This window comes from Stomoxys calcitrans, chromosome 5, assembly GCF_963082655.1.
Source record: "Stomoxys calcitrans chromosome 5, idStoCalc2.1, whole genome shotgun sequence".
NCBI classification, from domain to species: Eukaryota; Metazoa; Arthropoda; class Insecta; order Diptera; family Muscidae; genus Stomoxys; species Stomoxys calcitrans.
The window spans coordinates 11,061,874-11,078,885 of NC_081556.1; the positions used below are offsets into that span (position 1 = coordinate 11,061,874).

General features: G+C 38.6%; 4 protein-coding genes across 5 annotated transcripts; 1 reads left to right on the forward strand and 3 right to left on the reverse strand.

Moving 5' to 3' along the window:
- LOC131997691 (putative gustatory receptor 59b) lies at positions 1-1,292 on the reverse strand. The gene is made up of 2 exons (XM_059368975.1): positions 282-1,292; positions 1-153 (listed from the first exon to the last, which is right to left on the reverse strand). The coding sequence occupies exons 1-2, from the start codon at positions 1,290-1,292 to the stop codon at positions 1-3; spliced, it is 1,164 nt and encodes a 387-aa protein (XP_059224958.1).
- A 3,179-nt stretch (positions 1,293-4,471) lies between these two features.
- LOC106082544 (putative gustatory receptor 59b) lies at positions 4,472-5,748 on the forward strand. The gene is made up of 2 exons (XM_013245114.2): positions 4,472-5,518; positions 5,599-5,748. Exons 1-2 carry the CDS (start codon positions 4,472-4,474, stop codon positions 5,746-5,748), a joined length of 1,197 nt encoding a protein of 398 aa, XP_013100568.2.
- LOC106082546 (putative gustatory receptor 59b) lies at positions 5,703-7,864 on the reverse strand. Its single transcript, XM_013245116.2, has 3 exons — positions 7,706-7,864; positions 7,350-7,601; positions 5,703-5,744 (listed from the first exon to the last, which is right to left on the reverse strand). Exons 1-2 carry the CDS (start codon positions 7,862-7,864, stop codon positions 7,449-7,451), a joined length of 312 nt encoding a protein of 103 aa, XP_013100570.2. The 3' UTR covers positions 5,703-5,744; positions 7,350-7,448.
- A 3,281-nt stretch (positions 7,865-11,145) lies between these two features.
- Positions 11,146-16,620, reverse strand: LOC106082562 (WD and tetratricopeptide repeats protein 1). 2 transcript variants are annotated; one of them, XM_013245151.2, is made up of 4 exons: positions 16,263-16,620; positions 13,249-13,736; positions 12,954-13,186; positions 11,146-12,892 (listed from the first exon to the last, which is right to left on the reverse strand). In XM_013245151.2, the coding sequence occupies exons 2-4, from the start codon at positions 13,719-13,721 to the stop codon at positions 11,709-11,711; spliced, it is 1,890 nt and encodes a 629-aa protein (XP_013100605.2). In that variant the 5' UTR covers positions 13,722-13,736; positions 16,263-16,620; the 3' UTR covers positions 11,146-11,708. The 2 variants fall into 2 exon arrangements, with proteins under 2 accessions (XP_013100605.2, XP_013100604.2); XM_013245150.2 differs by lacking the exon at positions 16,263-16,620 and adding an exon at positions 14,537-14,575.
- Between the last annotated feature and the right edge of the window lie 392 nt (positions 16,621-17,012).

Sequence of the window (17,012 nt, forward strand, 5' to 3'; positions counted from 1 at the left end):
TTATAAATTTGCCAAATGGACTTGTATTAAAACTATAGAATATGTGGCCAAAGTGGATATCAGAGATAACCATGCCTTGCGATCCATGTTTAAGGCGCCGGCTAGTTTCAGATTAACCTTGCGATTGCACAAATATAAGGAGAACTCTTCGCACTGAAAAATGTACAAAAAAAAATTTTTAAAAGAAATTAGTTTGTGTGAAAGGGCAAAAGCTTACGTTTTTATTTGCTACACATTAAAGGAACCCTTCTAATATATAAAATCCATGGCAAAATGCTTACCTGTAGATGAAGTGCTGTCCAAGTATGCTGCACCCCATTAAACTCCTTCAAAGCCAAGTGCAGACCCTCAAAACTGTTTACAGTCATATCGCACATATAATCGTTGATATACAAGTCCAATGTTATCACCAAATAGCTAAGAGAACCCATGGTCAACATGAGCAAAGACTGATAAATAGAGGCAGAAGAGACAAAGGCATAGAAGATGTTTGTACTATTGCTGGTCACATTGACCAGGCGACTTAGAAATATTTGCCATTTAAAACCATTTTGAAGTTGCAGCCAACATACACATAATTTCGAATGCATTCTCAATGACCAGTAAAGCTTTCTAGCTAAACCTTCCAATGGCACTGCTGTTGCAACTGCTTCTTGGGCTATATGACATACATGCTGTTCTATGTAGTAAAAGAGACAGCAGATTTTCCAAATGATTTCAAAATATTGAAACAACACAAAATACCACAGTCCATTGATGTTCACAAAGGCAATGTTCATCATTATTTGCCATATACTTGAAACGTTGTTGGCTGTTGTGAGTGTCATCACTAAGGATATGATATAAATGTAATAGAGGAACAATAATTTTGCCCAAAATAAATATTTAAATCTTGCTTCGATATCGGGGCGTAAAGTTATCTCCCTCAGACAATGACTTTTTAATTCCTGCAGCTCCATTCTCATGCAGGTTATTAGCCGATCATAACGTATTACATGCAGCACAGTATGCGCTACTAGCAAACTCCTTAGCCTATTATTCATTTCGAATAGGAGCGTTATTAACGGATGCAAGGCTTGAGCCTTTCGAAATTCTTCTATAAAATTCTGAAGTTTAAAACACATCACCAACAAACTCACAACATTGAGCATAATGTGGAAGAGTCGTGAGCCCATGTTGCGCTCATATTTATCCTGCTCCTTGCAATACCAATAGGATGTTAGGCCCATAAATATGTGATAGTAGGAGATAATTTGTTGGCGGTATATGCTGAACCTTATAGAAAATACCATTTCTATATAATTTTGTAATAGATGCCTTAGAGGTTGAAAAACTACTAGGCACGTGCGCCAGCCAATGTGGTTCTCCAAGACCTTAGGTTTTTTTTTTGTTTGCTAGATACCAAGATATGTATCTTATTTGACAACAATTTGACAACACAATTGTTTAATTAATTAAATTTTTATTGAAAGCAGCAAAAGCTATGAAGTTTGGTGGCCCAAAAGCAAAGATAATCTTAAACCAAAAGCAAAAAGAGAAGGGGAAGCCAACGCCAACGGCAAAGACAAAAGTAGCTAGAAGGACAGAAGAAAAGTTCTCTTCAATGAGAACTTGCTTCAGTCAGCCACTATAGGCCTCTACAGTTTCCTTCCCCAAAGTGCGAAAACTCTCCTAGCATCTCATCAACAATGTCGACCCCACCGGATACTAAGCTAGCGACTATAGCGCTGCCTGACTGCCCACGCATAGCGCTATCAAGAATACTCCCGATAATCATCCTGTATAGGACACATTTGCCCAGAGCCAGATGCCATATCAGACCTCCACCGGAGACTCTCTTATTTGCTGCACATAACTCCCTACTACATAACTCCATCCTGAGATCCCTATTCCTTGACAAGACGTTAACTAATATTTTGAGACATTACCAACTGATTAATGAACTTAAAACACCGCCCAAGTTATGTTGGAACTTATAAAAATATAAGCCCAATATTAATTGAAACCTCCACTCTCTTTCGCTTATGACCAAACTGAAAAATTTCAACTCACTTTTAGTAATCGTTCGCAATCAATGTGTGTTAGTCCCTTTTTTGCATTTAGGTAATTGACTCAAGCCACATGGGCGTATGAGTGTCACCATTCACTCTCTGCGTTGTTCATACGCACCAATGTTCTCAAAGCATAACAAGAAAAAATGTTTATAAATATTTATTTCTGCAAGCATATCTGGGTATGTTAGCACCATAAAATTAATAAAAAAAAATCACAAAAATGTTATTAAAAAAAACTTTCATTAGGTTTTTTTTTTCTCTTAAACGATTTATTGAAATTTAATTTCTAGAAAAAAAAATGTCAATAGAATATTTCTCAAATTTTGCTTTTTTTTAGAAAAAAATTCGACCTTTTTATACCCACCACCATTGGAGGGGGATATACTAATCTAGTCATTCCGTTTGTAACACTTCAAAATTTTGATCTAGGACCCCATAAAATATATATATTCTTAATCACTTCGACATTCTGAGTCGATCTAATCATGTCTGTCCATCCGTCCGTCTGCCGAAATCACGATAGCGCTCGAACGCGTAAAGCTAGCCGCTTGAAATTTTGCACAGATACTTAATACTGATGTAGTTCGTTGGGGATTGAAAATGTGCCATATCGGTTCAGATTTGGATATAGCTTCCATATAAACCGATCTCCCGATTTGAATTCTTGAGCCCCTGGAAACCGCAATTTTTATGCGGTTTGGCTGAAATTTTGCACATAATGTTCTGTTGTGACTTCCAAAAACTGTGGCAAGTACGGTCCAAATCGGGCTATAACCTGATATAGCTGCCATATAAGCCGTGGGGGTTTCCCAAGATTCGGCCCGGCCGAACATAGCACGCTTTAACTTGTTATATTTCTTTTTGTTTTCTATGCGTTTAAAATCAGTTGCAAAGGCTAGCATGTCCGCCTATGATGCTGATCGCCTGGGTTCAAATCCTGGCAGGACCATCAAAAAAATGTTCAGCGGTGGTTATCCCCTCCTTATGCTGGCGACATTTGTAAGATACTTTGCCATGTTAAAACTTCTCCCCAAAGAGGTGTCGCTCTGCGGCACGCCGTTCGGATTTGGCTATAAATAGGAGGTCCCTTATCATTGAGCTTAACATTGAATCGGCAGTAAAATGAAAAGTAAAGTGGAGCGTTTAAAATTGGATCGTGAGAAGTTTGCCCCAGTTCCTTAATGGAATGTTCATGGGCAAATTTGCATTTGCGTTCATCACAGGGGTAACTACCAAATCAATGGTTGTCCAATTTATTTATTGGTTGACCACCGTGGGTGATTTTATTTTGACAAACAAAAGGCAATTAGAAAACACTAGAAAACTTCAAAGAAAGCTGTCAGTAAGAATTTTTTTATACCTATGGTACCATATTTTCTAACAGAAAAAGACTAAAAATTTAATTATACAAAATTTTTTTGTTAAGATAATAAAAGTATCAAACATTTTTCTTATCTTGAAAATTATGGCATAAGTCACAAATCACAAAAAAAAAATTCAAATAAATAAAATTTTCACAAAAAATGGCCATACATACATACCATACGGTTCTCTGTTTCTATTACAAATAAAAAAACAAAAAAAACTATTCTTTTAGAAGTAAAATTTCAATAAATCTTTTATGAGTAAACAAATTTTTGGCCATAAGAGATATGCTAGCTGAAATAAGCATTAACATATTTTCTTGTTATGCCTTGAGTACCTTGGTGCGTATGAACAACACAGAGAGTGAATGGTGGCACTCATACGCCTATGTGGCTTAAGCAAATGTGATAAGGAATTTTCTGCTCATGGGCAAAACGGTATAACACAAATCGATCACAAATAACTACTAAAAGTAAATTGATATTTTTCAGTTTGGTCATAAATGAAGGAAAGTGGATGATTAGATTAATATTGGGCACATCGATACAAAAAATCGATAAAATATTTCTGTAGAAATAAATTTTATAAAATTTTTTGTAGACATTTTTTTTCGATAAAGAAGCAATAGAGGCCTCAAGAGACTGACAGAAACAAACTCTCACCGATGAGAACTTTTCTACGGTCCGACTGCCTTCTTTTGTCATTTTCTAGTGCGTTGATTTTCTCTCTCCATTTGCAAATGCAAATTTGCCCATAAATATTCCATTAAGAAGCTGGGGCAAACTTCTCACAAATCAGTGAGTGCTGTCCGATTCAATATTAAGCTCTCCACTTTACTTTACGTTTTACTGCTTTGCACCATACTATGAGGTATATAGCATAGAACTAAATGTAATTAATTAAACAATTTGACAATGCATAAGATACATATCTAAGTATCATACAAATAAACAAACAAACAAAAAACCTATGGCTTTGGAAAACACCATAGACTGACATTATGTGCTCAGTAGTATTTTAACTTCCATGGCACCCATTACAAAACTATAGAAATGTTATTTTCTACAACAACCAAGGATAGTCTAGGAAAATTCGGCCAACAAATAATCTCTTACTACCATATATTTATGGGTCTTTCATCCTATTGGTTTTGCAAGGAGAAGAACAACTATCAACGCAACATGTTTTCACGCCTAATTCTTATAGTGGTCAATGTTTTGGGTACAGTGATGTTGTGCTTGAATCTTCCAAACTATTTAGAGGAACTTCGAAATGTTCATGTCCTAAATACCCTAATGTCCTTTGCATTCAAAGTGAATATCAAACTAAGGATTTTTCTTGTAGCCCATACTGTTCTGCAGGTAATACGTTATGACCACCTAATAACTAACATGAAAATGGAGCTTCAGGAGTTAAAAATTCATTGCCTGACAAGGTTCACCTTGCGGCGAGACATTGAAACAAGATTTAGATATTTATTTTGTTTGAAATATTTTTTGCTCTATTACATTCATATTGTAACGTTAGTGATGACCTTTAGAGAAGCCCCCAACGTTTTCAGTATCTGGCAAATAGTGATGAACATAAGCTTTGTAAACATCAATGTTTTGTGGTATTTTGTATTGTTTCAATATTTTGAAATTATTTGGCAAATCTGCTCGCTATTTTATTATATAGAACAGCACATATGCTATATAGCCAAAGAGGCAAATGCAACAGCAGCATCATTTAGAGGTTCACATAAAAATATGGACAATTTTGCTGGATCGCAGCTATACTGGTCACTGAGAATGCATACAAAATTGTGCATGTATTGGCTGACACTTCAAAATGTTTTTAAATGGCAAATACTACTAAGTCGCCTGGCCAATGTGACCAGCAGTAGTACCAGCATTTGCTATACCTTTGTCTTTACCGACTCTATACATCAGTCTTTGGTCTTGTCGGTAATGGGCTCCCTTACTTATTTATTGCTGACATTGGACTTGTATATCAATGATTATATGTGTGATATGACGGTTAATAGTTTTGAGGGTCTGCAGTTGGCTTTGAAGGATTTTAATGGTGTGCAGCAAACATGGACCACACTTCATCAACTGGCAAGCATAGAAAATAACAAGATTTTGTCCTTCTACTCCGATTTATTTCTTTAATATTTACCTTGTATTTCTTTTTGTAGTGCGAAGAGTTCTCTTTATATTTGTGCAATCGTAGGGTTAATCTGAAACTAGCCGGCGCCTTAAATATGGATCGCAGGGCATGGTTATCTCTGATGTCTACCTTGGCCACATATTCCATAGTTTTAATACAAGCCCAATTGGGAACCTAAAAAGAGAGAGCGACAATTAAAAACATAATCTTATCAGTGTGTGAGAGAAAAACATAAACAAATTTTCTTAAAAAATTTTCTATAAAAAACATTTAAAATTTAAAAAATAAAAAAATTAAAAAAAAAAAATTCAGCATAATTTTACAAAAATTGCGGCTTCCAGGGGCTCATGAAGTTAAATCGGGAGATCGGTTTATATGGGAGCTATATCAGGTTCTTGACCGATTTGAACCATACTTGACACAGTTGTTAGAAGTCATAACAGAACACTATATGCATTTTTCAGCTAAATCGCATGAAAATCAAGGCTGCCAAAGGCTCAAGATGTCAAATCGGGAGATCGGTTTATATGGAAGCTATATCCAAATCTGAACCGATATGGCATATTTTCAATTCCCAACGACCTACATCAATGTTAAGTATCTGTGAAAAATTTCAAGCGGCTAGCTTTACGCGTTCGACCGCTATCGTGATTTCGACAGACGGACGTACGGACGGACATGGTTAGTTCGAATCAGAATCAGACAAATAGTATATATATACCTTATGGGGTCCTAGATCAATATTTCGAGGTCTTACAAACAGAATGACTAGATTAGTATATCCCCATCTTATGGTGGTGGGTATAAAAAATCGACAATCCGGACAATATCCGATTGTATGAATTATTTCAAACCGAATAGATGTAGCGCAAACATGTGAATTTTATTTTTAAACAAATTTTCCAAATTTTATTGGTCCAAATTTTTTGTCCGCTTTTTTTCTATAGCAAATTCAATATTCAATTTAATTCCTAAAATATTGTCCTACATATAAAAAGGTTAACTTTTGAAGGTCAGATAAAAAAAAAATCTGTTGAAATTTTTGTTCAAAGGAAAATTTTTTTTTTAAATTAAAGTTAAGGAAATTTTTCAAAATATTTTTCCCTATACAGACATTTTTTTAAGGCAATTCATTATTTTTTTCTCGCATAATTTAATATTTTGGGATATCTCTCTATTCCTTTCTCGCCCTCTCTCTCTCTCTCACTCACTCACTACCTCTCTCTCTTCTCACTCACTCGCTCTCTTCTCACTCACTCTCTCTCTTCTCACTCACTCTCTCTCTTCTCACTCACTCTCTCTCTTATCACTCACTCTCTCTTTCTCTCTTCTCGCTCACTCTTTCTTTCTCTCTCTCACTCACTCTCTCTTTCTCTCTTCTCACTCACTCTCTCTTTCTCTCTCTCACTCACTCTCTCATTCTCTCTTCTCACTCACTCTCTCTTTCTCTCTCTCACTCACTCTCTCTCGCTCTATGTCGCTCTCGCTCTATCTCGCGCTCTCTCTCTCTATATCGCTCTCTCTCTCTCTCTCTCTCTCTCTATCTCGCTCTCTCTCCCGCTCTCACTCTCTCTAAAAATTGTCCTAAATATAAAAAGGTTAACTTTTAAAGGTCTGACCTTTAAAAATAATCACTTGAAATTTTTTAAATCTATCAATGTAAAGTAAAAATTAATGAATGAATAGGAAAATTTGGTAAAAATTTTAGTTAAGGAAATTTTGTTAAAAGTTTTTTCTATACAGAAATAATTTTGAGGAAGTTTATTATTTTTTTCTTACATAATTTAATATTTTAGGGTATCTCTCTATCCCTTTCTTTCTCTCTCTCCGCGCTTGTTTTCTCTCTCTCTCTCTCTCTCTCTCTCTCTCTCTCTCTCTCTATGGGGATTTCATATGAGCTTGTATTAAAACTATGGAATATGTGGCCAAGGTAGACATCAGCGATAACCATGCTTTGCGATCCATATTTAAGGCGCCGGCAAGTTTCAAATTAACCTTACGATTGCATACATACAAAGAGAATTCTTCGCACTGAAAAAAAATAAAATTAAATATATTTTAGAAATAAAATTGAAAATGAAATTTTTATACCGCCCTCCCTAGTGTATGTATTAAACTATTAACGAAATGCTTACCTGTTGATGAAGTTCTGTCCAAACTTGTTGCACACCATTAAATTCCTTCAAAGCCAACGCCAGACCCTCAAAACTGTTAACAGTCATATCGCACATATAATCGTTGATGTACAAGTCCAAGGTTTTTAGTAAATAGGTAAGGAAACCAATGCCCAACATAACCAAAGACTGGTAAATGGAGTCGGAAAAGACAAAGGCATAGTAGATAATGGTACTATTGCTGATCACATTGACCAGGCGACTTAAAAGTATTTGTCATTTAAAAACATTTTCAAGTTGCAGCCAATACAGACACAATTTGGAATGCATTCTCAATGACCAGTAAAGTTGGGTGCCTGCAAAATTCTCCATATTTTCGTAAGAACTTCCTAGTGACGCTGCTGTTGCATCTGCTTCTTTGGCTATATAGCATATATGCTGTTCTATGTAGTAAAAAAGACAGCAGATTTGCCAAATAATTTCAAAATATTGAAATAATACAAAATACCACAGTTCACTAATATTCACAATGGCAATGGTCATCATTATTTGCCATATACTCAAAACGTTGGTGGCTTCCGTAAAGTTCGTCACTAAGGATACGATGTAGATGTAGTAGAGCAATATTAATTTGGCCCAAAATAAATGTTTAAATCTTGTTTCAATATCTGGCCGCAAAGTGATCCTTGTCAGGCATTGTATTTTTAACCTCTGAAGCTGCATTTTCATGCTGGTTATTAACCGGTCATAACGGATTACATGCAGCACAGTATGGGCCACTAGAAAAATCCTAAGCCCATTATTCATTTCGAATACAAGTGACATTAGCGGAGTTAGGGCATTAGCCTTTCGGAATGCCTCTAAAAAATTGTAAAGCTTATAGAACAACACCGCCATACCCAGAACATTGACGACCACCAGAATTAGGCGTGAACCCATGTTGCGTTGATAGTTATTCTTCTCCTTGCAATACCAATAGGATGATAGGCCCATTAAAATGTGATAGTAAGTGAGAATTTGTTTGCTGAAGTTGCTTAAACTTTGCTTGGCTGTTGTAGGGTATACCATTTCCATGCATGTAGTGTTGTAGTGAATGAGTCAAAGGTTGAACAACTAATAAACACATAGACCTGCCTATATTTTGTTCTCTAAGGCACGTTTTTTGGTAGCTGCTATGATATGTATCTCATTTGCTGTTAAAAAGTAAAATTAATTAATTTTGAATTATTTATGCAAGGAAACGAAATCTTGATGGGTGGCGGCCCAAAAGGAAGGCAAATGAGTTGGTTGCAGTATAAAAAGTATTTGTGCAAAATTTCAAGCGCCTAGCCTTCGAAAGTTAACGTGCTTTCGACAGACAGACGGACGGACAGACGGACGGACAGACGGACGGACAGACGGACGGACAGACGGACGGACAGACGGACGGACAGACGGACGGACAGACGGACGGACAGACGGACGGACAGACGGACGGACAGACGGACGGACAGACGGACGGACAGACGGACGGACAGACGGACGGACAGACGGACGGACAGACGGACGGACAGACGGACGGACGGACGGGCGCACAGACGGACGGACGGACAGACAGACGGACGGACAAACGGACGGACAGACGAACGGATAGGCGGACGAACAGACGGACGGACAGACGGACGGACGGAGCGACGGACAGACAGACGGACAGACAGACCGACAGACAGACGGACAGACAGACGGACAGACAGACGGACAGACAGACGGACAGACAGACGGATGGACAGACAGACGGACAGACAGACGGACGGACAGACGGACGAACAGACGGACGGACAGACAGACGGACGGACCGCGAACGGACAGACAGACGAACGGACATGGCTAGATCGACATAACCTGATATAGCCGCCATATAAACCGATCTTGGGTCTTGACTTCTTGAGCCACTAGAGGGCGCAATTCTTCTCCGATTTGGCTGTGATTTTGCACGTGGTGTTTTGGTATCACTTTCAACAACTGTGCTAAGTATGGTTCAAAACGGTTCATAACCTGGTATATCTACTATATAAACCGATCGTGGGTCTTGATTTCTTGAGCCTCTAGAGGGCGCAATTCTAGTCCGATTTCATTTCCAACAACATTTCCAACAAAAAAAATTTCAGTCAAATTGAACATAAAATGCGGCTTGTAAAGACTCAAGAGTCAAATCGGAAGATCGGTGTATATGGCAGCTATATCAGATTATAGACCGATTTGGACCGTACTTGACACAGATGTTGAAAGTCGTAACAAAACACCTCAAAGAAAATTTCAGCCAAATCGGACAAAAATGCAGGCTTGTAAAGACTCAAGAAGTCAAATCGGGAGATTGGTTTTTATGGAGCTATATCAGGTTATAGACCGATTTGAGTCGTACTTGGCACAGTTGTTGGAAGTCATAAAAGAACACTATGTGCAAAATTGCAGCCAAATCGCACAAAAATTACGACTTCCAGGGGCTCAGGAAGTCAAATCGGAAAATCGGTTTATATGGCAGCTATATCAGATTATAGACCGATTTGGACCGTACTTGACACAGATGTTTAAAGTCGTAACAAAACATCGCAAAAATTTTCAGACAAATCGGACAAAAATGCGGCTTGTAAAGACTCAAGAAGTCAAATCGGAAGATCGATGTATATGGCAGCTATATCAGGTTATAGACCGATTTGAACAGTACTTGACACAATTGTTGGAAGTCGTAAAAGAACAACACCTGCAAATTTTTAGACAAATCGGACAAAAATTGCCGCTTCCAGGGGCTCAAGAAATCAAATCGGGAGATCGATTTATATGGGAGCTATATCAGGTTATCGACCGATTTTAACCGTACTTGACACAGAGGTTGGAGGTCATTAGAGAACACCATGTGCAAAATTTCAGCCAAATTGGGTGAAAATTGCGGCTTTCAGGGGCTCAAGAAATCAAATCGGGAGATCGGTTTATATGGGAGCTATACCTAAATCTGAACCGATATGGCCCATTTGCAATCCCCAACGACCTACATCGATAATAAGTATCTGTGTGAAATTTCAAGCGGCTAGCTTTACACGTTCCACCTCTATCGTGATTTCGACAGACGGACGGACAGCCATGGCTAGATCGAATCAGAATGTCGAGAGGATCCAGAAGATACATCAATATTTCGAGGTGTTACAAACGGAATGACTAGATTAGTATACCCCTATCCTATGGTGGTGGGTATAAAAAGTAAGAAATTCACTAAAATAAATTTTTATAACAAATTGGCCCGTTGGCTTGCAATCCATTATCGACCTCTAAGTCTTCATATTGACAACTGTCTACCTTAATTAGCTCGCACTATCACTATCATTAGAATTTTTAGTATTCTCTCTTTTTCCTCTTTGATTTCCTCTCTCAATACGTTCGGCTACTCACTGCAGGATAGGCCTGATTTTTCCACTGGGCATTTTGAATGTTTTACAAACATAATATAACATTTATTTCAAAAAATAATTCTAATTATAATTCCACAAAAATATTCGAATATCTATATCTCATCAACATTGTCTTCTTTCTTAACTGTTTGCCATGCATGCTTTAGTGCTCCAATATGTAATATGCTAAACTTTGAGTTGGTCTCTAGGAAGAGTTGGTGAATTAGGATTAGGGCATTGCTATGTGGAGAGGAAGATGAGTGAAGACTTTGCAAATCTTTCAGATAATCTATGTACTCGTAGGTTTATGCAGGTTTGTGTTAGGATAAACGCATTTCAATTTAAACATAAAAAGAAATGTAAAAAAAAAACATAAAACCAAAAAAAAAATATGTAAAATTTTTAAGCTAGGTAAACTTAATAATTCCTTTACAATAGTATTTTGTGGATGAGAAGGGAAGGTCTTATTGGTTTTGGTTTATATGAAAATACCCATAACTTCCCCCCTCTCACATCCACTTGTACACAAGTATTGTGTTTTACTTATGCCTATGTCTAAGTTCTATTATAAAAGTTTTTGTTTTTGTTTTGTTTTCTTAACATTATCCATTCCAGCAAAAGGCATTGCGATTGCTAATGGCAAATGGATCGGTTCGCATTTTCATTTGATTCTCCTCCACACAACGGCCAAGGGGGTCAATAAAATTCGGCCTCTCGTTCTCCTTCATGGGTGACCAAATTTTTATGTCATGGTCAATGCCCGAAGTGGCCATTAAACACAGCTCCGCATGAGGAAGGACACAGTTGACAATTGCACTATCCGCCTTATAGATACTATGAATATTGCCCGATTTACGTTCCCATATAAAAAAGTTGCCATCATCCGAACCCGCCACTATGAATTGACCTTCGTTGCCAAAATAATTGGCCTCCTTAATATCGGTGGTGGTATTGCAGTGTCCCAGTAAACGTTCCTTATAGTCTTTGGCCTTGCAGCGCCAATTAAACTCTTCGTCGGTCATTTCACCTCTGGCCAAGAAATCGGCCACGGCAAATTGTTCATGCTGCTGTGAGGAGGAGCTGTTCGTTTGACAATTCTCCCTAATGTCCTTGTTCAGCATTAGCACCCCATGATTATTGGCATAGCTGGGAAAGCGCCTTATCAATTCCTTCAAACACTCATCGGCATCCTGGGGACGGCCCAATTCCAACAGGGAGCGAGCCAAACGAAAATGAGCCTTTACATAGGCCGGATCCAGGCGCAAAGCCGTATGGCAATCCCTTAGGGCGGCATAAATGTCACCATACCACTGCCTTCTCATGTAGGCAGTGGCACGATTCAAATACAAAACTGGTGAACCGAACGAAGCCAAACGTATGGCATCCGAGTATGTGCGAATGGCCAGATAATACTTTTCGTTTTCCAAAAACTCATTACCCCATTTCTTGTATTCCTCAATTTGTTCTGGCAACTTGCGGCGACTATGAGTTTGGTTCTGTGGCGTTGCAGTTGCACCAGCGCCATCCGCATTGTTATCGGTGTTATTGATTGTCGTTTTGTATTCGGGCAAATTCAAAAATACAGGTTGCTCGGCGTTAATGAGGTCATAAATGTAGATATGCTCCGCGCCCATATTCACCAGTAGTTCAGTGCCGGTGGCATTAAAAGTCAGATATGTTATGGCCCGCGACTCATGCTCCATGCGTTTGGCATTGTTTTGACTAATGTGACCGGGGCAGTAGTAGGTAACACTTTCCTTGGGTCTACCATCGGCTTCGGGTGAATCTGCAAAGGAAACAAAAACAGTGGTTGATTTTAAATCTCCCTCCAAGGTAAATATCTATACCATTTGCAGCTGTTGAGAAAGTCTTTAACATGCGTCTATCATAGATTCTAGCATAGGGGTCATTGGCACCCACCGCTATGTATTCCGTTCTTATGGGATTGACTGCAATACATTTGGCTTCAGCATTGGCATCGATAAAAGAGGTTAAGTTTATAAGGCGATTGTTGGCAGAATTGCAAATGTGCTTCTCACGATGATCCAATTGCAGTACAATGCCATCTTCACCAGCTGACCTGTGGTAGCAAAACAAAAAATCCTTATAACCAAATAGCTCAACTCAACTCATTCAACTTACCAAAAAATATATGGTGAATCTGGAGCCGTAGCCAATCGCTTAACCCTTGAACTATGACACTCACAGGTGTACAAGGACTCTGATGCATTTATATCAAATATCAGTATCTTCTTATCAGCTGCTGCAGTGGCTATTAAGTTATTAAATTTCGGCATAAATTTCACCGAAAACATATTCCCAGTGTGCTTGGTAAGAATTTTACGCACAATCTTTTGAGCAAATGGATTCCATAGTATCAAATGGAAATCATCTGAACCTGAGGCCAGTATACGACCACAGCTGGACCATTCCAAGCAATTGACACATCCCTCGTGCCCCTTCAACACAGAGTCCAGTTCAAGACGTTGCAAGAATGGCGGTGAGGCTTGCAAGCGGCGGCGTACTTGTGAACCAAAATCGGTGTACAACATTCGATCGTGTAACAGGTGACCGATGTTATTGCTTTTGTTTTCATATCGTTTGGAGTTGATCATGCTTCTCAATTCAAACTGTAAAAAATAAGAGAAAAGGTTTAGAAAAAAAAGTTTGAATTAAATGTCATTTTTTTAAAAAATGTTTCATCAAACTTTTGTGAAATGCATGCCGATGATCAGCAAATGGAAATTCTCCTAAAAAGGCTAGTGGCTAGTAACGCTGCTTGGAACGATTCTATTCTAATCCCAATATTATTTCAATAGCGAGATTAAACTGTTAATTTTCCAGTCAGCGGCTACGATGAAGTTTCAAAGGCAGGTTGTGGACCCCGATCAAGTACTCCACTAAAATGTTCTTTCCATTTCCTCCGCTTGTTATCTGTGTCAATTACCAGATTTCCTTCTTTATCTCTGCAGGAGGATGTGCCTGCACCAAAGCCATCGGTTTGATGTTATATTCTTTGGTTGAATTTCCGGACTTCATTCTGACTCCTGTACAACTCAGTTCGCTCACACTCACGTCTTTCCATTTTCCTTTTCTTTCTGCGGAACAGACCTTTCTCCTCTCTCTTTTTCTCCCTTGCTACTGATTGCAGGGTTGCTCTATATGCCGCATTCTTGGCTTCAGTAGCGTCTCGACACGCTTGGTCGTACCATGGGTTTCTTGGAGGAGGCTTCCGGTACCCAAGTACGGATTTCGCGGCAATTTCCATGTAGTGGGCAATGGTTTGCCACTGCGCCATTATATCATCGGAACAAGGAGTGCTTTCATCAAGCAGTTGGGTCAGTCGAGTGGAGTATGCCGCTGCCATCTGTTGTGTTTGCAGCTTTTCAATGCTCAGCTTCCATTCGGTGTCAGATCGTACTTTCCTTACCATGTTCAAACGAGTGCGAACATTTGCTGCAACAAGGTTATGGTTCAAATCTATAATCGCTCCACGGATCGATCGTACATCTTACGCGCTGGATGAATGCCTTCCATCTATCACAACGTGATCAATATGATTCCTCGTGTTTTGATCGGGTGACAGCCATGTGGCTTTGTGAATATTTTTATGTTGAAATCTGGTGCTATTAACTACCATGGTTAATCAGCCTCAACCCATTACTGGACGTTATCTCGTGGAGGCTAAACTTTACGACTATTGGACCAAAAATGTCTTCCTTGCCTATCTTCGCATTAAAATCTCCCAGAACGATATTAATATCATGGGCGGAGCAGCGGTCATATTCTCTCTCTAGGCGCTCGTAGAAAATATCCTTGGTCTGCTCGTCTTTGTCTTCCGTCGGGGCAAGGGCACAAATAAGGCTGATGTTGTAGAATTTGGCTTTTATGCGGATTGTGGCTAGCCTCTCAATCACCGTAGTAAAGCTGGAGACAAGGTGTTTCAGTCTCCGACTAACCACAAATCCACAGCCAAATTCATGCCCCATGTTATGGCAACTATAGTGTAGTTCGTCACCGTTTGGTGTTGTGGTGGCGCAAATCATGGTCCTTTTATCGTTTGCGTGGGTCGTCAACGTTGGGGGAGGTCCCTTTTTCCTATTCCTTTGTTTCTCGTAGTAGTTCTCACAGTTTTCCGGGAGCGGGTTACTGGCCCAGCACCCCAACCGCATGGGTTTTGTGGGATTGCACATGTATCCCTCGTAGTGGCGAGCCGCTTGATCCAAGATCCGACGCTCGCCTCCAGCCGCCCCCAACCTGGGAAGCTGATGTTGGTCATTGGTTATTGTCATCTCGAGTATCATTTGCACTCAGTATTTATTTAAGAGCCAGTGGCCACCTGACTCCTCACTGAGCCTCTCCTCTCGAAAATCGCTGACTGCCCGCGGTCGCATTTGCAGCTACTCCGCATAAAAACGGAGCTTTCCGCCATCCGCAACCTGTGGACGTGCCTGGTAGCTTTCGCTAAGCTTCCCGTGATAACAATGGACACAACACAAGTCGGAGCTCAAAGTTCCAGCCTGTGTGGTGCTGATAGTTATACCGTGTTTACTAACAAAAAAAAAGTTAAAAAGTGTTTTGTAAAAATAATTTAAAGTTTGAAAACGAAAATGTCCACAATCCATTGAAAACTCATTGTATGTTGAAATTCTCTCTTCTCTTAATTTTCTTCGTTTATGTGTAATCTTTGTGATGGTACTTAAAAGAGGCGATGGCACATCTATTCCTGTGATTATATCTTACTCTAATCACTTCCAGGCTTCAGTAGCAACATCACTCTGCCCATTTCCTATGTCGTTATATTGCCTTGCACCGTACTATGATGGATCGATGGATACCTCTTTCTGTATTCTTCTTCTTTTTTCTCTTCTCTTTAACTCTGCGGCTAAATTTTGTACCGTAAGAACTAGCCGTTACACGTAGAAGCTATGGCTTGTCTTATCTTATCAACAAAAAATGAAATCATTGCCAACTTTCAAAGGAGGTTTAAGACCTGTTTCATATTCATATGTATCTTGTATACAAATTGTATATAAAAACACTATTATCTTTTATTTTTTTTTTTCTTTTTAATCCCTGTTAAAAGAACATATACACACATATATATATAGGAAACCTAGTGACTTTAGGCACCATCTCTTGGTCCACAATATTACCTCTTTTCTTGTATATGCTCCCAATTCTTTGTCTGATGATTGTTTTTACTTTTTTCAACGAAAGCTTATCTCCCGGCAAGCTATGCGCTAATAAACAATCTGGAATTGATGCAATCTATATATTTTGCTACTCCCAATGTTTTTTATTTCTTATTGTCTTGGTGAAATCATCTTCTAAACGTGATAACATTATTCAGCTGCTGATTGGCTGACTCCACAAATAAAACAAATAATAATTATTGGCCAAATTTTGGGGCAAATAAACAACACCAACGAAGGAATTTTCTTAAGCTATTGTTATTAAAAAACTCGCAAATATCTAAATCACTGCCTGATTGATAAGGTAAATTGTTTTGTTATGACATCGAAATGCCAGATTCGTGATTAGTAAAGTGGGCAAAAGTTAAATCGCCTTTGACTTTTAAGCTTTATGTACAATATATACATGTTTGCATATATGCAATAATTACTTGAGATACAAATTCTAGAGAAATTAGATGTAAGAAAGAATAATTATAAATAAAGTAACAGTAATTTACAATTAAAACAATTAAAAACAACTTTTTTGGGGGAGCATAGGAATTTATGTAAACGCATAGATGTGGCAACCTTGATGTGGGAGACATGTCAACGGAATTAAGGCCAGTATGCAGCTCTGAAAAAACTTTCAATTCTATAAGAAATATCCTAATGATGCTATCACACTATATGTGTTTGTCTTAAGACGTCAACTTTTTTTAGGGTCGGTAC

Bases quoted from the DNA above. Each gene is read 5' to 3' on its own strand.
- LOC131997691 (XM_059368975.1), bottom strand. From the start codon at position 1,292: ATGGTATTTTCTATAAGGTTCAGCATATACCGCCAACAAATTATCTCC. The intron at 154-281 runs GTAAGCATTTTG...TACATTTTTCAG, and splicing joins GGACAGCACTTCATCTACAG to TGCGAAGAGTTCTCCTTATA.
- LOC106082546 (XM_013245116.2), bottom strand. From the start codon at position 7,864: ATGTTGGGCATTGGTTTCCTTACCTATTTACTAAAAACCTTGGACTTG. The intron at 7,602-7,705 runs GTAAGCATTTCG...ATTTTTTTTCAG, and splicing joins GGACAGAACTTCATCAACAG to TGCGAAGAATTCTCTTTGTA.
- LOC106082544 (XM_013245114.2), top strand. From the start codon at position 4,472: ATGTTATTTTCTACAACAACCAAGGATAGTCTAGGAAAATTCGGCCAA. The intron at 5,519-5,598 runs GCAAGCATAGAA...TTCTTTTTGTAG, and splicing joins GGACCACACTTCATCAACTG to TGCGAAGAGTTCTCTTTATA.
- LOC106082562 (XM_013245150.2), bottom strand. The intron at 13,187-13,248 runs GTAAGTTGAATG...TTGCTACCACAG, and splicing joins GATTCACCATATATTTTTTG to GTCAGCTGGTGAAGATGGCA. The intron at 12,893-12,953 runs GTATAGATATTT...TTTCCTTTGCAG, and splicing joins TTTCTCAACAGCTGCAAATG to ATTCACCCGAAGCCGATGGT.